Source organism: Clupea harengus, chromosome 19 (genome assembly GCF_900700415.2).
Source record: "Clupea harengus chromosome 19, Ch_v2.0.2, whole genome shotgun sequence".
Classification (NCBI taxonomy): Eukaryota; Metazoa; Chordata; class Actinopteri; order Clupeiformes; family Clupeidae; genus Clupea; species Clupea harengus.
In genome coordinates this window covers 18,370,525-18,390,512 of record NC_045170.1, presented here as the reverse complement: position 1 = coordinate 18,390,512, position 19,988 = coordinate 18,370,525, and the positions used below count along the sequence as shown (strand labels likewise).

Genomic DNA, 19,988 nt, shown 5'->3' with positions numbered 1-19,988 from the left:
ACATCACATCTGCACCAGTACACACACACACACACACAAACACCAACACTACAGGTCGCATGCACCGTACATACCTACACACGCATCAGATCAGCCTACAAACAGCAAATACAACCATCTCTATCCCCTAGGTTCAACCTCAGAAAAGCATGCATCCTCTCACCCCTCACTCTGGGATGGCCGTGCACTCCGAGGTCGCCACGGTCTTAGCAGCATCCACTGGTCATAGTTCAAAGAGGCTGGATCTGAGTAAACAATCCATCATGAGACACTGAGAACACAAGCTGACAAGATAACACAGGGTCACTGCTTTTTTGAATCACAGTTAAATCAACACAGTCAAGACAAACCAACAGTGACATCAGGTTTGACAACATGACAGTAGACATAAGGTGACACTTAACAACACAGCTCCGATATCTATGATGATACCCATTAAGATGTTGATCAGATTTAGTCATACATACAATATGCTAACATACTTATGCAGACAACATTCAATACTGATGAACATCTTACACAATTGAATGTTATTTGTCACTGCATAAACTCTCACACTACCTGTCCTTTGTTTTACATGGCAATTGCCCAAAATACCATTAGAGGGGATGCACAGAAATCCAATGCAAGGGAGATCATCTCTTTCTGAGAGCCACTTCCATGTTGGTGGAACAGCTGATGTAAGCCTCCTCCCCAGGCTTTGTGCGCCCTAGTGACTGTTCTCACCTTTCACCCTGCTCTTCTTCCTCTTGGGCTGCCTCTTCATCTTTGCATGGTGCTTCAGGCAGCTGGCACACGGCCCCTGGGGCACGAGACGCCGTGGTTTGCTGGGGCCCGTGGCAATGGAGCAGTGGTACCAAGGTAAAATACAACAAAACCTGACTACCTTCACTGTACCGTCTGCCTCAGTGCCGGATTACCATTAGGCAGACGTGCCTTAGGGCCAGGCAAAAATTCGGGCAACAAATTGTCGCAAATATTTTCAAGGTGCGCTACTGTAACATAGTTAAAATTTTAGTTTGTCAATAATATGAGTGTTGGTGTTTTAGAGCCACCTTTGGAGATGTGGTGTACTGTTGTTTAATTTGACACCGACCTATTTGAATGTACTGATTATTTTAACTTTTATTATGAATATCTTTGTATATAAGGCTGGTGTGTAGCCCAATGTGCTGATAGGGAAATTGTAGATGTAAATCTCATCTGTTTCGGAATGCTAATTAGGCTACTCATTCTATGAACACGTTCATTCCATTCCCCATATTCCGCTAGCTAGCAAACTGTGCTGTCATATTGAAACTAATGTATTTTATGTTATTGATTGCAAAACATTTCAAACATCCTATAATAATCCCGAGTCCAACAATGCAAAGCAAAACGCCATATAATAAACAATTTACTAACCTGGCCACCACTTGACCGTTCGCAAAACTCATTTATCGAGTTATTTTGTCAGTTACAGCGCCCCCTATGAAAGTTTAATTAAATTTGGCATGGGTCTAAAGAATGTGGTAGAGATGCAGTGTGTCAGATTTTATGAACTTTTAAGCTTTGCATCACGTGATATGAGCTAGCGAAGTGTTACATTTTTGCATTGAACATTATCCACTAGGTGGTGCTACTGCGCTTCCTAGAAGCCAATTTGCCATACAAATGGAGAAACGGTTGTTGAGCTATTGCTCAAAAAGTGCTTTGAGCATAACCCACGTCTGGGGGCACTAGGATGAAGTGACACGCCCACCTTGGGAAACAAACCTTATATTCCGTATCAGCCATGAAGGACAACCATCATGTCAAGTTTCATGTGGATTGGTGAAGTCTATATGATATCACCGACAAATAATCAGTGGGAAAAAAATAAACCTTTGACCAGTATATGACTACCCCGTGGTGTCATAATTAGCTATGTCTATAGATTGTTTTGAAAATATATACACCATGTGGACTCTTTTGATATAAACATTGCAATTTTATTGTACAATTTGATAGAAATCATGCCAGTGGTTAGGATGAATGGAGAGTTTACTACCTATGGATACCTGCAAACTCCTAATTGTGGTTTCAACAAACAAAGGTAATTATGCAGGTGACAATGACAAAGCAGACACCAAGCTTGTAACACTGTGTCTGAACATGTTGTAATTTGTGTTTGGATGAGGAAAAAGGGGAAAGACTTTAAAATGACGTCTGGCTGAACCCCACGGATGCTTTTCTTGACCTAAAGGAATCATTGCTGGCCATCCAGTTCTTTTTTGCGCTTTTAGCTGAGAAGGTGGTAGTTTAAACTTATTTTCTAGACACCTAGAGCTCCTCGGTATTGCACGAGATTCAATTGGTCTTCAGATCTGACTATAAAGAAATGTATTAAGACGAGACTAAAAAGTAAAAATGTCTGGTCTACATGATCAACATATCAATCCAGTGCTTTTAATAGCCTTTGGATTTGGACAGGAGCCACACAAAAAGCCTCCTTTTTGGGAATCGTGAAAAACAAATTAGGAATATTGCGTCATTTCATTTCCATGATCTGTCATCCATTTTTCTTCACATTGTTTTAACATGACAATAACCCTTATTGTAGTAAAGCACCTGCATTACAGATCCATAATCCACAACATTGAGCCAGAGGTGAAACCAAAACCAGCTCCCATTGCTACATTGGGTGTGTGTGTGTGTGTCGGCCAGACCCCCCCCATACACACACCTCTACGGGTCACAGTGTGCAGTGTAGCCTTTTGCATGCAGCATACAGGTACCTGAGAGAAGCCTGGAGTCCTTCATCACCCACCCGCCCCCATTAAGAGGTGCGCAGCAATGTAATGCAAACTTTACACAAACGCTTCAAACTATTATGTACATTATTATTCTTCCATCCTTCTGCTGCTCACGGCTAGAGAACACTTAAACCAGTGCCATGATGCGTGTTAGATCAGTGTGAGAAAAGCAGACAAAGAGATCTGCTTCAGTCACTCATTCTTGCTAGGAGTCTTGAGTATTCGTGATTTTGTCATCAACTAATAAATTAAATGACAACACAGAAAACACAACATTTCACAGACAGCAGTACAACTTAAAATAATGAGGAGTATAAAGCCAAAAAAAGAGAGAGAGAAACCTTATTAGCCAACAGCTTAGGCTGACAAGGACAGAGAAGAGCAGATATGATGAAGAGCGGGAGTCTTCCTCATCAGGTATGCAGGGTTTCTGGGGTCTGAGCTCCTCTGACTGTGAGAATGTGTGTGTGGTGGGGGGTTGATTTTTTTTTTGTTGTCTTCAACTACTATCAAGTCTCCAAATTGCCAGCCCCCCAGTGTATTCGGGTATGTTTGTGTGTGTAAAACCTAAAAAGATCATTTTAATTAGCAAGTGCGGGTGAAAAGGTGTTGTGAGTATATGTATGCTTGTGTATGCTTGTATGTATGTGTGTGTCCGTGTTCACATCACTGCAGAAACAGTCTCTTCACCTAAATATGCAGTGCTGTGTGAGAGTGTGTGTGTGTGTGTGTGTGTGTGTGTGTGTGTCACTGTGGTGCTGCCTCCTCAATGCCGTGCTGCTGTAACTGGGCCCGGAGCAACGCGTTGTCATTCTTCAGATCCTCAATCTACAAACAGAATCCAGCAAAAGGGTTGCATATTAGATCACTACTGACCAGGCCATTTCTTGATACTGTTCAGAAAGTGAGGTTAATATTGGGATTCATATCTATACGTGTGTGGGTATATGCATGCATCTGTGTGTGTAGGTAGAGTGCGTGCATTCTTTAAAAAATATATATATAAATAAATAAGTCGATCAAGAGGAGTTCATGAAGAGTTCATCTGTATAGTTGTTTGTGTATATGACAGACTGCATAAGAATTTGTGAGATGGTGAGAGTTTATGCCTGAGCTGGAGTGAGTGAGTTTGAGTCTGATATGAGTAAGTCAATGAGTGAGAGTGTGTGTCTGTGAGACATGCCTGTTGTCTGAGAAGCTCGTTGTCCAGCTGAACTCTCTCCACCTCCTTAAAGCTTTCCTGCAGCCGCTGGTTATTCTGCCTGAGCTCACGGATGTAGTCACAGGCCTTAGACAAGATCCCTCCTTTACTCTGTCAGGAAAAAAAGGAACACGGTTAAACAATCACACCCCCCCACACACACACGCATGCATGCAAAACACAAACCACACACATACCTAGACATGCAGACACAAACCCAACAAACACACACCCACATTCAGCCTCACACTTATGATGTGATCACATGTTATCACGCATACAACCCCCCCCCCCCCCCCTGAGAAACAAAAATGCAGACCTTGAGTGTGATGCTCACCGCTCCACTTTTGTTGGTGTCCATGTTGCAGTCTGGGATGATTTTTGAGAGGGTCACAATCCAGTTGTTGATCTTATCTCTTCTACGTCTTTCCACTGGAACAGGTAGACACAAGACATAGAAATGTAAATACTGTAACTTCTGTTATCGCTGTACATGTATAGGGGTTCATCTGGGAGTGGGATCCAGTTTCTCTCAAACCCCAAGCAAGCTTCACACCCCATGATCAATCAGCATAAAATCAACCATAACATGCCTTAAAAGCTACATATGCTGTTAATCAGACGCAGGACAAGGGGATGAAGAGACACTAATACTCTTTAGAAGTTTAGATCATCCAAGGGATTATTTTACTCAATAGTTCCCTCTGGTGGACAAGGGATGTCAGGGGAGTTGGAGCACAGCCATTCTGGTGTGTTTGGGTTGTTGTTTACTCTCGTGTTAGTTTGCTGACTGAAACATTACACAATACGAGGTTTCTTCTTGCTGAAGCTTATGTGCACTAAAAAAAGGACTCGTGAACAATGAGATTCCGCCAAGGATCATGGGAAAAAGTAAGCCCTGCTCACCCTCATTGTGTTGCGCCCTCCTCCTTTCATCTCGAGGTGCTCGTGCTCCCTCCATCTTCCTACAGAACAAGAAGGGAAGACAGGAAGAAGGATTTTTTCCCCCTCTCAAATATAACCTCAAGACACGCGCACACCATGTGAACAGTCGAGACATATCCACTGGTCAGGGGCCACTAACACTGTCTGGAACTGAATTTAAGAGGCATTTTAAAACTTGGATGTATAACAGGAAGTGAAAAACAGGGTTCTTATATGTGTATATACCCCAAACACACAACAACACAAACCTTCCCACTTGACCCAGAAGAGTGACACACAGGGTTCTAAACTGGGGTATTCCTCACAGACACACAAACATGAATTCACCTTTGCAGTGGCTGTACACACATCTACACAGCTCTGATCTCCAATGGGTACAAGCACACACACCTTAGTGTCCCTGCAAACCTTCTGTGCACCAACCAGCATGGTGGCCACACCACATCTTCACAACAAACACGGCCGTGCTCGCACAACCCCCGAGTTCACTCTGCCTATTGCAGCTGGGGGGAGAGAACTGGTCTGAATTTGGGTGGGTGAGTGAGAAGGGGGTAAGTGGGAATGGATGGGTGGAGGGGGTGGGCGTGGGGGTGTGTAGAAGTGGTCCTCACCAGCTGGCATTGCCGTGTTGCAGCATCTTGTTTTCCCCGAAGTCTCTGTTGAGGGCAGGGGAAGGGGCAAAGTGGTTTGGCAGGACTTTGTTTTAGGCACTCAAATCACACAAAACATTTTCAATGGACAGACGGACCCAAGCCAAATGTCAACAGGGTTGTCTCCGTCTGAACAGGTGTGAATGGACCGAACCATGCAGGGGTGGAGTAGGGGTGTGCGTATTGACAGGATGTACCTCAGATTGTCTGGTTAACATGGTATGGTCCTGTGGAAACTACGTTCTAAAACCTGATGCGTAAAAAGACCTTCACACTGTGTGTAAAACTAGAGTTTATTAATCTAGCAAGTCTGTGTGTCACAATAATTAAAGCACAAGCTTTACTGTGTGAGGTATGATAACACTGTGTGTTTGTGACTGTCATGTGTGGAGTTGAGTGAGTGAGTGAGTGAGTGAGTGAGTGAGTGAGTGTAGGCTAGGAAAGCATTCTCACATGGTGTTGAGTGTGTACAGTGTCGCATGTGTGTACTCACGTGGTGTAGGTGTGTGTACGGGGTGCAATGGTCCGAGGAGTACCGGTTTGCAACACATCTGGGGGACTCATCATCACATAAAACTGACCTGTGATAGAAAAGAGAAAGAAAAAAATAAGAGGGAAAAAGAGGATGAACTTCATGAACGGCATCGGCCCCCAGCTAGCTACCAATGTGCGAGTGTATATGTGTGAGTGAGGGGGGGGGGGGGGGGGGGAGCTCACCTCCCGCCTGTGAGGGGTCTGCGGTCGCCTGCACAGACACAGCTGTCCCATCACTCACAGTGGCTGTGGGGAAATAGGCGAAGCGAGTCTCTCCACCCACAGTATCCCCTCCGGGACTGCCACCATTACTAAAGGGGTTCTGGATAACAGCCTGAACATAGAAAAAGAGAAAGAAAGAGAAATAAATCAGTGTGCAGTAAGGGGACACAGAACAGATACGAACAAACCAATGCAAACATTGGTTTCGGTTTGAGACACGTATACATTTATATTTAACATAAAATGAATTCTCTGACACACACACACACACACACACACACACACACACACACACACACACACACACACACCTGAGCTACTGCCTGCTGAGCTCCAGCAAAGGCTGCTGTGGATACCACACTAACTGCTGCTCCCCCATCACCAATGGCTTCCAGCTGGTCCTCTGTCACCTGGACCACCCGGTATGTCACCTATCAGAGAGAAATCTACCTTTTAACAAACCTGCTTGATTAAGTACACTCATATAAATGGTGCAGAAAGCAGTTTGACCCAGCCATAGGAGCTGAATGAAGAGGTTAAAAGGCACTACATATTCCTCATTCAATCCTTGTGCCCCAGTTTAGAAGACAGAATGTATAGTGAACTGTCAGGGTCAGGGGGGTAAACCTCACCTGGCCCCCATTGCTTTCTGTGCGGAACTGGTACTGGACATTATGGTCTGCAAATGCTGCCTGTTGGACACTCGCTATGGTAGCAGCAGCCTGCTCCTCTGCCCCAACCGCCTCACCTGTCAAGACATAACCAACCAGGTGTCAAAATAAACTGGAAAATCTCTTATAAATGGGCATCTGAAAGCAATGCTAAGCAACTAAACAGCTAGTGAGTGTAAGAATATGACTTTATTTCACACTAAATGGCTACACGCAACATTCCATAAAGCCTAAAAAGATGACAAATATCTGCACATACACACATTCTCCAAACATGTGAGCCTACCCTCCTGCAGCTGAACCACCTCCTCGGTTTCCTGTTTATCGTGACTGTAGAGGCAGAGAAACAGATGTAGTAGCTTTACAACTGAATGGTGAAACATGGCTAACATGGCAACCCGCCATGAACAGTTAAACTTCAGTAATGTGGAAACCCGGCCAGTGGCTACTTGTTTTCGCGCACAAAGTAGCTAAGCAAACGATAATCACCTTGCCTAGGCTATAATGTTTAATGTATGCTATACATTTGTTTCCCCAATATAATTTGAACCGCGATAGGATCAATATTAAACGCAATTTGAGTGTATAATTTACTTAGTGATGTCGGATGCCGCTATGTGAGCATCAATTCAACACAAGAAACTGAAGCATGATGGGCTAACGTTAGCTATCCCACTGACCAACGTTCACCTAAGATAATTCAGTAAATTGTCGTTGGAACAGTATGCATGTTTTTAAACCATTTGTAACTTTGAACTGCACAACACATAACCATGTAGTCTGGTTATTATAATTCAGTTACCATAAACTGCAGAAACGAAACAACCTTTATTAGATATAGCATGCAGTCTTCGGGCTAACATTAAATGACAAAGTTAGCGATTAAGCTACATAAACAGCAAATAGTAACGTAGTGATGCGAGCAGGCTATTCAAACAACCTGCGCATATTCAGGCAAATCCTTATTTGCCTTACTGTACTGTGATACAAATGAAAACAAACTATACATGTTTTAGCTGTAAACAGTGCCCAAAGATGGAGATGACTGGGCCTCGGAAGCCATTAATGCGAGCGACGGGCAAAGGACACGCTCTCACCTCGTAGGGGTGTCCAGGCTCTGTTCGAGCATATCCATGAAGGTAACGATATAAAAAGTGATATTCAGCGACACTGAAATACGGAGATGGAAGTCCTGATCACGGGGACAAACACACGGGTCATGTGAGAAAGACAGTCCAGGACACGTGAGGTACAGGCTGGGCAAGAACCTAAAATGGAGACCGCAGAGATGGAGCTTGTCTGCGCGCTCTTGCGGATATCGTCGTTTTCGTCCTCTTGTGACCCAGATTGAGAAGGCAGCGAACGTAACTCCGTCTCTTGCGAGCTATATTACTGAAAACAATAGTTTGATTGCTATTCCGTTTTATATTAAACTTAAATATATTCTACTATGTTGGTATTTCTATTTCCTCTTGCTACTTCATTCCTTTCTTCTCTAAACGATCGTTATCCTTGGGCTCTTTCACTGCAAAGCTGTTGATGTATCCATCCGCAAGACTGCAGCCCTATTCGGTTGCGGCTAATAAAATATGGAGTGGAATAGGTAGGCAATCGACTAGATATTCGCCGATTACAAAGTTAATGTAGCTTTTTGTCGATTGAAGCGCTTGGATAATGGGACACACATAGTAATTAAGCGTGGGGTCGGTCACACTTTATATAGCTTAATTGTTAGAGAATTGTTGAAGCGCTCCTTAGACCGCGTAAACAAGTTTACATATTCCTGTGGCCTGTTTCATGTAAGTTAGACAAAATGTCCTTAAACGGTAGTGTTGATATTTAAGAGGTCCCTGTCTCATTTACAGAAAGTGCTGATAGTGCCCTGCATCTGATGCACAGCACAGTTTGTCGGGAAGTGTAACCTATGGGGAAATAATGGAGTGTGTCAGTGAATGTCTTCTGCTGCAGAATAAGTAGCATAGTTCCTTCAGGCGTTACTGTTCTCGACATCGCCAAGTTTATCTGATGGACAAGAAAAGCGTTTTATAAAGCAGCTACACTTTCAACATGTCGATTCCTCAGTCTGTCGTCGACATGTGATACAGTTGTAAACCTCATTACCAAATCTCACGCTGCACATGAGATGACTCAGGTGACCAAACTGATCCAATCCGGGTTTTCCGTCAAACCACATGACACGGATATGGATTCCCTCGACAGAGAGAGGGAATTGTAGCTATTTTATCGAGACAAAATGAGAAAAGGGTTCCATAATAGTTGGTGTAAAAAGTTATCGTACCTATTTTGTATGGGATATCTGTACAGTCTTTTCTGCGTAGTGGACCAATATGAAGCTTGTAGTAGGTCATGTTTTAGCAAGTATTCATCAGATGGGCAGCTTCGGTCACGTACGTCAGTGGTTTGGCTCCCTTGCATGTCAGTTATACGCATAAACACACTTGGCCAAAGAAAAATAACATGGGAACAAGAGTACCACAAGACAAAATGGACTGTTCACCACAATAGAGAACTAACTGAAAGCTCTTGAAAGCAGTTTGTGAAGACACCTTCACTAAGCGTTTATTGAACACATATTTCTAAGTGATTATAGTGCTGACTTCAGAATGTACTCCGTTCCGCTAGTGTTCAGGCCCAAGTATACCTATTCATTTAATTATTTTGGAATTCACCCCCTTCTCTAGTTAATTATATACTAAACAATATCAATGCCATTTTAACGGGCCTGCGTGCATGTGTTGTGAGGTCGTTGTAGATCATTCAGAATGGGGCTGTTCATTTGGTTTTTGATCGGCCAAAGAGGACACATGTAACACTTTTGCTGGTCGCCCTTCACTGGCTCTCTGTTGCTGTTAGAATTACAGTCCCTCACTCTCGCCTATAGAACAGCCACCGGATCGGCACCAGCTTATTTAAATGCCATAATTCTGCGTTATTCCCCCTTTCGACCACTTCGCTCCTCTGACGAGTATGCCTTTGCCTTCTCTCTGCATCAAGAGATCGCAGTCAAGACTCTTGGTGGAATGATCTACCTAGTGCTGTCCGTCCCAGTGACAGCCTTGGTACATTTAAAAGGCATCATCTGATTTATTCGTTTTTTGTTTAAGGCATACTTTATGAAATGTAATAATAGTTTTGATATTTGGAATTATTATTATTGTTATTCATTGACTGTTTTAAATATAAATGTGTATTTTAAATTGTTGTGTGTGTGTGATGTTTCTTTCCTAATGTTTAGTAAGGACAAAAGTGTCTGCTAACTACCATAACCATAACAAGAAGCATGAGAATCAAATGTGAGACAAAAATATGTTAAAGCTAAATTTGATCAACATCAGGCTACTTGAGACTTACCACAAACTACATTTAATCTTGAGCATTTGCACGCTTTTTCTCACGTTCAATACAAAGTAAAATAATTCAGCCCTCTAGTGTTGTGTTAAGACATTGCATCATGGGATTGAGATCCAGGCCATATCATCTACACCAGCCAGTTGTGCGATGTTTTTGTATCCTGCTGCTCAGGATCTATGGTTGGGCAGTAGTTATATTGGTTAGGTTGTTGAGTATAACGACTTGCATGTGACTAATAGCACAAGGAATTAAACATATTTTCCAGTGTATTACAAAAAAAAATACTGCAGTTTTCAGTAGGCAGTTTCACACAACGGATATTTTCCTACTGATTTTCTAGCATCAGAAAGCATGATGAAGACACATAGCTTAAAGTGTAACTATACCCTCTGAGCCTAACTCCACCTACAGCATAATTTGGAAAAATGCTAAAGAGTGGGCAAGGGGATGAAGGGGGGTGGGGAGGGGCTGAAAGCTTATTAGAGATGTATATCATGACGCAGAGATGTACCAAACAGTTCTCTTTACATCAGCATTGGCCTTAGATGATTTTAAACAGTAGATGTTGTGTTGAGCCATTTTCAACCCTTAAAAATGCAGATTTATATTAAAATGAACACCAGCATTGATGTGTTACAGTCATGTGATGTGTTGCAGTCATTTCATTTTGTTTACAGCTCAAAAACCTCCTTAATGTATTTCAACAGTAATGTATTTCTCAACAGACAGTTTGCTGGTGACCCTTGCAGGCGTCTTGCTTGTTTGGGCACAGATGAGCACTACTCTAGGCTACTCCCCTGGCTGGAATGGGGGGGGGGGGGGGGTGTAACACAGAGGCTGCACTAAAAGAAACTGTATGCTTCAGCATGTTGCTTTGTACCACAGCAGTACTGCAAGCCTCTGCACATCCACAGCTGTGCCTCACTCCAGCCGCACACAAAAAAAAGTCAGAGTGAGAGACCCCCCATCACCCTGGGCTGAAAGCCCATGTGGTCACGTGCACAGGGACCCCTCCACCCCACCACCACAACACCCGCTTTGGCCAGTTTAAGTCCATTTGTTAGGTAAGGGGGGGTGGAGGAGGTAGATGAGTTTTAAAGGATTTTGCCTCCATCAACAGAAAAAACAGTGGATAACCTTTTGGAATTCCGCCCAGAGAGGTTCTCTCTGACTTTCTCTTCTGTGGCTCGCATCGTTTTTCTCTCTCTCTCCCTCTCTCTCTTTTTTCCCTCACTCCCTTTCTTCCCCCGAAAGGTGAACAGTTAAGAGGGTAGTATCCCCAGAGGTTGCAAGGTAAGACAAAAGGGATGCATTTGCTGTGTGATTGTGTGTTAATTAATGCCCTTTTGAGAGTCAATGCACTTATTGTTAGGAACACTGGTTTGAGTGCAAGTGTGTTGACATCTGCTCTCAATGACATTGGCATTATTGTGAATGTCTGGATGGTTATTGATGACCTAGTGTGGATAGTAGCCAGTTGAATAGTTTCATAGCACCTTCCATAAGGTGGAATATATAAACCTGCTTCCTCATGTATATTTTCTGATTAATGTTTGGGCCTGTCTGCATTTGGATGATCCAGTCCAATCCAATTTGGAGTCCAATCATAGAAGATGGCTATGCACGGCCATGGATAGAGGATAAACATTTGCACGGTCACCATGAATTCCAGTATTCCTGTGCAGTGGTGATGGCTGTAGGTTCAAGGAAACAAGGAATATAATATTAGTTGTACCTGATATATGATATATCTCCTTTGTGGACTGGAGATAAACAGATGTGTTTTAATTTTTTTTTATTTGCCATTTGAAAGAAACTCAAACATGTCTAATACTTGTAATACAGAGTTTATTTTTGCCCTAGGTATTTTTGTCTTTGAAGCTTGTTTGGCATAGAGGTCATTGTTTGAGCCTCAGTTCAGTTATGCCCAGTATATATATGTGACTGAGTGTGCGTTAATGTGTGTGCTACTGAGAGAGAAAGGGAAAGAAAGAAAGGTGTCACATTACTTTAATTGTGTGTTATGTTTAGAATATTGTACCAGCCCTGCACCAGACTGGTTAGACCATGTCTGTGTGGTGATAGGTACCTGAGCCTTGCTGAAGTGTTTCTGTGTGATGTGGTGTGTTTCAGGATGTACAGTTTTATGGGTGGTGGCCTCTTCTGTGCCATTGTGGGGAACATCATGCTGGTGGTCTCCACTGCGACAGACTACTGGATGCAGTACCACCTCGCGGGAACCTCCGCGCACCAGGGCCTATGGAGGTACTGCATGGGCCACAAGTGCTACCTGCAGACGGACAGCATAGGTGAGCCACGCACGCACGCACGCACGCACGCACGCACGCACACACACACACACTATGTCATTTGGTGACATATCCGGCATTCTGACACACTGGCTGGATATCTCGCTAGAAACACCTAATATTGGATGTGTGATGGATTGAACCTCACTCCCTATAAATTGTAAACTACAGTTTAGACATATCAAACTCTTTACATGGTGTGTGTTGTTGATCTTGAATGTGGTATACTATATATGACCATTTATCTGGATAGTAATCCCTGGCAACTCCTCTTAATACATTCCTGTGCCCAGCCTACTGGAATGCCACACGGGCCTTCATGATCTTGTCTGGGATGGCGTGTTTCGCCGGTGTCCTCGTTGGCATCTTCTCTTTCGCCCATTTCTCTGCCTTTGAGAGGTTCAACCGCTCCTTTGCTGCAGGGGTCATGTTTTTTGTCTCAAGTAAGTCTCTCCCTTTTTCTCTCTCTCTCTCTCTCTCACACACACACACACACACACACACACACACACACACACACTAAATAGGTCAGCACAAGTGGGTCAGAACAAGTGGTGAACGATGAATTAGACTCTTGTCGGTGCACTGTCCTTTAAGGATGATATAATGATGGTGCTCTGTGATTGGCAGCCTTTTTTGTGTTCCTGGCCTTGGCTATTTACACGGGCATCACGGTGAACTTCCTGGGCAAGCGCTTCGGAGACTGGCGGTTCTCCTGGTCCTACATAATGGGCTGGGTGGCTATGCTCATGACCTTCTTTGCAGGTAAGATAACGGTTATGCTAACAGTCAGAAAGGTAATTACATTCACAATTAGATTCACAAACACTAAGCTACTTACAGGAATTACAATCACATTCATAGTGACAGTTCACAGTGTTTTGACATGTTTTATGTCACAGTACCTCCATTTACTTTAACAATAACTCATTCTTATGTATTTAATGCAATATTACAGCAAGATCATTTCCATAAGACTAGGTAAACATACAGATATATACAAACATACAAAATATGGTTGCAGCCACTCTTCCCTCAGTAGACACTCGTTTATCATCACAGGATACCCACGCATATATTTATATATCTATAGGCTATCTAGATCTAGCAGTTTCAGGTTTTTTTTATAGCTGTGATCAGTTTGTGGGTGGTGAACGTCTGTGATGCATGTTGAATGTTTCTTGAGTGTTTTGTGATCTAATTCTGTGTTTAGTTGTGATGGCTTCATTTCTGCCCTGTATTTTTTACATTTTATATGGCGAGATATTGAGAGACAGTCTCCTTATTTTCCTCATTTGTTTTCGTAATGTCATCTGCAACCTTAACCGCTAATTTTTACTGATTTTCACAACAAGTAATGTGTTTGTAAATTCTCTCTCTCTCTCTCTCTCTCACTCTCTCTCTCTCTCTCTCTGTGTTTTATCCATTGCAGGAATCTTCTACATGTGTGCCTACAGAATGCATGAGTGTCGCAGAGTGGCAAGTCCTCGCTGAAAGAAGAAGACGAAAGGGGAATATTTTGAAGGAACAGACCTAAGAGAAAACTCTTACATCCAGGAGCTGATGATTTTCCAATGGCACATGAAACTTACCACAAGCCCTATGTTCCACAGCAGATGAATGGACAGTTTTATACCTAACACAATGACAGTTCTTCATTTAACTACAGTATGTTATTTTTCAATAAAGATTCTCACCACAATTATCTGCCCAGTCTTTTTTCAGGCATGCATGCAGTCTTGCAATTTTGCAGTCTTCAGTCATGCAATTGCGGTTTCACATCACATTTTTATTTGAGCAATACATGGTGGTGGTTTTGTTTCTGTGTGCGAGTGGTTTTGGTCTGTGTGTGTGTATTTGTTATGTCATGCTTTTTTCTGCAAAATCCCCATCTGAGGAGACAGCTGATCCTAGCACCTTCTGCTTCTATTTTCTCTCTTTCTGTTTCACTTCTGCTACACCATAAACACACACACTACTAAAACACTGTCCCAAATAGGAACGTCCTGATTCCATATTATTACTTGAGGGGCACTTGGAGAGTGCAGACCCAAGGCCAAATACCCTATGTCGCAATGTTAACAAAAGTGCTGAAATGACTGCACAGCATAGGACCAGGGATGTAATACTTAAACCAGCAATATTTTTAAGACTAAACACATGGAACAGAATGTTGTCAGTTCATTTTAAATATAATCTATAACAAAATAGTGGCATGATAGTGAATTGTTTTGAATGGCTGGTGAGGTAAAAGGCAAAATGAAACAAATAGAGGATGTGAGAGAAAAGCTTTAAAGGATCGAATAGGCTAGAGGGCAAGAAATGAAGAAAGAAAGAGAGAAGTTTGCAGACTAAGTCAACCAAATTCTGTGTGAGAGTTGACGCCTGTGAAAAGTAACACTAATGACAACTTCCTCATCCTCCGACATATGCAACCAAACAATCCATAAGAAAAAGCCACACAGAAAAAAGAAGGCAGTGAGCTGGTGTCAGTTCTTTCAAAGAGGAGGAACATCCAGTCTCTATGATTTTATTTAAAAAAATGCATTTAAGCCCAAGTCCTGCCATCCTTTGATACATACCATCATAACACAAAGAAATAGTACATACCAGATCCTGACTCTGTAAATCAGCCAGCACAAGCAGAAACCCACAGATTTATAACAGTGTACCCTATATATTATATATATATAATCAGACAATGCCCTGTGCAACACATTTTTAGGGCATATATTCAGCACATCCCCATGTCATTGTCATGAATTAGGGTGAATATGTCAAAAATGAGATACCTCAAAGTCTCTATGATCAGTCTCATGTCAATATATATTCTTGTGGAGCTTAAGCACAGTGCCATGGTATATTTCACATTTGAAACCAAACTCTTCAGAAGTTCCAAGAGAATACTGAATAACATTGAAGAATGCATCTGAGTACAAAAGTATCCATATTAAGCTATTGTCTGGTTGTGAAAATGACATGGTCTGTTAGGTTGGGATTCAGCATTCAGTTAAAGGAAAAAATAAATATCTCTGCCATAAACTCTCACAAAGATCATGCTCAAATAAAACTGTTAAACAAAATACTTTTGTGAGGACAGTGACTCATCAAGGACTCCATGTTCACTCAAATCACATATATACATATATGCATATGATACAAATCTCTATCGTATATTGTAAAGTCTTATGTACAGTGTGGAATTTCTGATTTTTTCTAGACTGAACTGTGACATCAAATAAAGATGAAATAAAGATTTAAAATACAAATATTCCTAGCCGTTAACCTTAAAAACCAATAAACTCCAGAATAGCCACATATATTTAGCTTGCTGTGAAAAAAGTTGATGGGTTGCATCAAAATGAAAGTTGAAACGGGGGTGAGACATTATTCAGAGGACAGCTATTTTGGCAAACAGAAACCTTTGAGTAAGAATGGGAAACCGCCATCTGAAAACTAGTGACTAACAGGAACGGGCCGACTCTTCATTCTGGCTACATAACTTCCCCTATCTCCTTTCTAGACCATCTGTGTTGATCTGAGTCATATCCATTTTCCACCAATAGTGAACAGGTTCCATTCTGGTTTGCACACCAAATTTTGGACCCTTTAATTCTTCATCTTGACCAATTCCCTGCGTTCTTGTCACTCTCCCCCTCTCTTCTTCTCGCTCTCCAATTCACTTCAAGCTAACCCCATAACCTCCAACTCACATCTGATTGGTCCATTATATTCAAATAGTGAAAAATCACACTTTCTTTGTGTACAATTCAAAGTATTGTCACAGCATTTCAATCACTATGAATTTAGTATTTGATAATCAATTATGTTAATACAATTTCATGAACTTAACAATGAAATCACATCCACTCCATGTCTTTAGCCTTTTAATTCTATTTATAATATTTCTGATCTTTTTGTATTTACAAATTCATCAATGCCCTCTGTTGATGCATCCTTGATTAAAATGCTCCCCCTCAAAATAAGTGGAAATGCAGGCTTATTCGCTAGATGGCACCAAGGTTCAAAGAATCCGAAAAGTTGGTCGAAAAGCAATATCAGTGGCACATGACCTTGGGAATGTTATCAGATCTTTGGCGAGAGGTCAACTGGGATGGTTCTTTGTGCAGCATCCAATCAGACGTCAGCAATTGCGCTAGGTGACGATTTACCCTACACCTGCGCCTGTGCATGTTCAGGAGTGGAGCTGTTGTCCACCACGTTCTCCTGCGACTTTGTTGTTGGTTCGCCTCCATCCACAGAACGTCTGGCCTTGCTCGACATTGTCAGGCTGAGACGACGGTGGCGCATGTTGTACCCCATACAGAAGTACAACAAGGGGTTGACACAGCTGTTAAAGTAAGCCAGGCCCTGAGCCAGAGTCAGGCCTACCTTAACGGCCTGGGTCTTTCCGTTGGTCATCTTGACCAGCTGCAGAAAGTGGTAGGGCGCCCAGCACAGGAAGAAGGCGCAGACCAGGCCGGCCAGGATCCGCAGGTGATGGGACTTACGGTTGAGACGTGTGCGCTGGATCCCCATGCCTGCCAGCAAGTAGCAGCACAGGATGACCAGGAAGGGGAGGAGGAAACCACACACGAAGCGGATGGTGTAGAAGGTCGTCTTGGCAGTGATCCCGCCCTCTATCTCCTTTTCCTGCAAAAAGAGAGTGGGCAATGGTAGATTTCATTCTGTGAAACAGGACAAGCTAGAGCAATGGCCATGACGTGCATTCATTTTTGAGCTGAAAACAATTGTGTTATTGTACAGATATTTTTAACTATGGGACTGGTGCATGTAAGTTTAGTTGTTTTAATATGGCCAAATCACATTTAGAAAATGTGAAAACTTTAAAAGGCTTAAATTTAATGAAATTTAAAAGGCTGCAAAATTAGTTTTCACAGTCCCTGATTCACTGAATGACAGCCATGTGGATATTTCCAGTTCTGCTAAGTGTGGACATAGACTATAATCTCAATGTTTCAATGGTACATACAATTGGCCTTTTTGGCAATACATTTCTATTTTAGAATGTGACTAGTTTGGTTAATGGTTGGGTTCTGGGTGCTACGCAAGTGAACTATTGAAACAGTACAATATGAGACTGAGTTGAGATAGTGATAAACCTTCAGACCTGTAAGCTACATTTGCTGAGATTGTTCTTGTCCTTGTAAACCTGCCGGTAGACAAAGAATGGCGTGCTCATGGCCGACGCGACTACCCACACTACCGTGCTGATTATCCGTGCAGCACAGAGGGTACGGTGCCGCTTGCTGAAGATGGGCCGCCACACGCACAACGCCCGGTCCACACTGATGACAGCCAGGAAAAAAACACTACAGAACATGTTGGTGTACTTGAAGAAGCCATTGAACTTGCAGAGAAAGACGCCAAATGGCCAGTAGTCAAAGAAGATCTTCTTTGCCAGAGAGATGGCACGAGTCAGGCAGAAGATGAGGTCAGCGACGGCAAGGTTTACTAGCCACACGTAGGTGACTTTGGGCCTCAGGTGCACCCTGGCTATCCAGATGACAATGGTGTTGCCAACAGTTCCCAGAAGAACAGTGATGGAGTAGAGCACAATGGTGATGTGGTTTGTGATGGCATCGATATCCACGGGAGTCTTATCACCTTTAGAGGAGGGGCTTAGCAGAGGCGGCACGACTGAGACGTTGGAGGCCATTCTGCAGAAAACACAACTAATTAATTTAAGTGTAATATGCTTGATACTTTAGGTTGATATGACTCAGTCAAAGCAACAGGATAACTTGACTGGGTTAAGTTGAGTCAACTAATTTTTTTACAGTGTATGTCTTACTCTACTATTTTTTCACTGTGCTGTATCACCAACTCCGATTTCTGTGTACATTGAACATTTGGCTAATAAAGCGATTCTGATTCTGATGAAAGCACAGACCTGCAAACCTGAAAAGAACCATGCTCATTGCAGCTCTCAGAAGCGGCATGTGGACTCTCATTATCTGTTCCGTTTCCACTCATGACAAAGGCCAGGTGGCAGACAGTGTCTGAATCACTGTCTGCCCCAGTCTGAAGAGGTTCCCTATGCTTTGAATTCCGTATAAATAGATTTTAGTACACTTTAAGAAATTATTTCCTGGAATGGCAAGAATAGACCTGGAATGACTAGAATGATCATTGTACAGAAGTTGTATAGTGATAATGTATTTACTCAAATCCTAAACTTTTACTTTTTTTAAAAGGGAACTGTGTCACAAATGACCAGCTTTTAATGCTACTGCTTTGTTTTACTTCTGGATTTCTTTGTTTTGAGGAAAAACATCAAACTCTTTCTTACTATCCATGTTGTGGTTTCTAGTGCACTTCTTAATTATTTTCATATTAAAATATGTATTTGCACATACAGTATTTGTTTACAGTCTAGCTCAGCAGTCAGTCTAGCCATGATAGTCCTCTCCAGAACAATGACATGAAAGAGCAAACATTTGCTGTCAAGGAACCTGCTGCTTTCCACACCATATAACAGAATAAGGTTTATACTGAAGTATACAGACAGTGATATACTTAATTGTCCCAAAGAAATGTCCAAAGTCCAAAAAGAATCGATTTTAAAAATTAACTTTGAGGGTGATACACAATTTGCCGAAGTAGCAAAATAGAGTGGAACTCCAGTTCAGTGTGCAACTCAACATGAAGATGAACTCACAATACGTGTGTCGTAATACTTGTTTATTGCATTGAAAAAAATCTTCTGTGGCGCCCCTTTGACAACTTGACGCCCTAGGCAACTGCCTATGTGGCCTCTAATGAATGGTTGGTTTCGCATCCGTTTTATTTGTTTATCTAGTCATTTCTGATCTTCAAGAAATCAACAACAACTGCTTAGATAAAACAATACAAACAACTGCCTTGTATAAATGATAATTCCCATGGATCTTCTCAAGTAAATGCTTCACAAAATATGACTGAAACATTTATGATGCATGAATTATTTCTGCAGTTTTCTCTGTACTTTCTCATGCAATTTACAAACTGACGTGACAATTTACTTCGACATCACAGCAGAGCTGTATTAAGAGGAGTGGATCATAGAGTTGTTTCCATTGCTCCATATGTGTAAAATGATGCTTACCTGTTTCTTGAGCCAATGTCTGCTATACTCTTCTGTGTGTGCTATTGAATCAGAGTTGCAACATTTGCAGTGTGTTTATCTCAAGTGCTAAACTGCTAAACAGCACAGGGCATTCAACTACTACTCTCCTCCCTCTCTGTCTGTTTTAGAGAGGAGGAGGCAGCAGCAGAAAGGGCTGAAGGACAGCCCCCAGTGCTTCGTG

The 19,988-nt window shown here is 42.3% G+C and overlaps 3 protein-coding genes across 9 annotated transcripts; 1 reads left to right on the top strand and 2 right to left on the bottom strand.

Annotated features, from left to right (window-relative positions):
* Window positions 1–1,948: 1,948 nt before the first annotated feature.
* On the bottom strand, window positions 1,949–8,519 carry usf2 (upstream transcription factor 2, c-fos interacting). 7 transcript variants are annotated; one of them, XM_012829588.3, is made up of 11 exons: window positions 8,095–8,516; window positions 7,257–7,327; window positions 6,959–7,074; window positions 6,638–6,757; window positions 6,288–6,438; window positions 6,064–6,151; window positions 5,532–5,576; window positions 4,882–4,940; window positions 4,313–4,407; window positions 3,958–4,086; window positions 1,949–3,602 (listed from the first exon to the last, which is right to left on the bottom strand). In XM_012829588.3, the coding sequence occupies exons 1-11, from the start codon at window positions 8,130–8,132 to the stop codon at window positions 3,522–3,524; spliced, it is 993 nt and encodes a 330-aa protein (XP_012685042.1). In that variant the 5' UTR covers window positions 8,133–8,516; the 3' UTR covers window positions 1,949–3,521. The 7 variants fall into 7 exon arrangements, with proteins under 7 accessions (XP_012685042.1, XP_012685044.1, XP_012685041.1 ...); XM_012829590.3 differs by having other exon boundaries at window positions 7,284–7,327; window positions 8,095–8,511; XM_012829587.3 differs by having other exon boundaries at window positions 4,295–4,407; window positions 8,095–8,510.
* On the top strand, window positions 8,518–14,380 carry lim2.4 (lens intrinsic membrane protein 2.4). Its single transcript, XM_012829560.2, has 5 exons — window positions 8,518–8,600; window positions 12,503–12,678; window positions 12,972–13,121; window positions 13,309–13,443; window positions 14,111–14,380. Exons 1-5 carry the CDS (start codon window positions 8,587–8,589, stop codon window positions 14,170–14,172), a joined length of 537 nt encoding a protein of 178 aa, XP_012685014.2. The 5' UTR covers window positions 8,518–8,586; the 3' UTR covers window positions 14,173–14,380.
* Window positions 14,381–16,815: 2,435 nt separating this feature from the next.
* LOC105901972 (formyl peptide receptor 2-like) lies at window positions 16,816–19,927 on the bottom strand. Its single transcript, XM_012829487.3, is given in 3 exon segments — window positions 16,816–17,331; window positions 17,810–18,359; window positions 19,787–19,927. Coding segments are annotated over 2 exon segments (1,065 nt in total). The 5' UTR covers window position 18,359; window positions 19,787–19,927.
* Between the last annotated feature and the right edge of the window lie 61 nt (window positions 19,928–19,988).

Bases quoted from the DNA above. Each gene is read 5' to 3' on its own strand.
- usf2 (XM_012829587.3), bottom strand. From the start codon at position 8,132: ATGGATATGCTCGAACAGAGCCTGGACACCCCTACGAG. The intron at 6,152-6,287 runs GTGAGCTCCCCC...TTTCTATCACAG, and splicing joins AGACCCCTCACAGGCGGGAG to GTCAGTTTTATGTGATGATG. The intron at 4,408-4,881 runs GTGAGCAGGGCT...TACCTGTTCCAG, and splicing joins GAGGGCGCAACACAATGAGG to TGGAAAGACGTAGAAGAGAT.
- lim2.4 (XM_012829560.2), top strand. The intron at 13,122-13,308 runs GTAAGTCTCTCC...TGTGATTGGCAG, and splicing joins GGTCATGTTTTTTGTCTCAA to CCTTTTTTGTGTTCCTGGCC. The intron at 13,444-14,110 runs GTAAGATAACGG...TATCCATTGCAG, and splicing joins GCTCATGACCTTCTTTGCAG to GAATCTTCTACATGTGTGCC.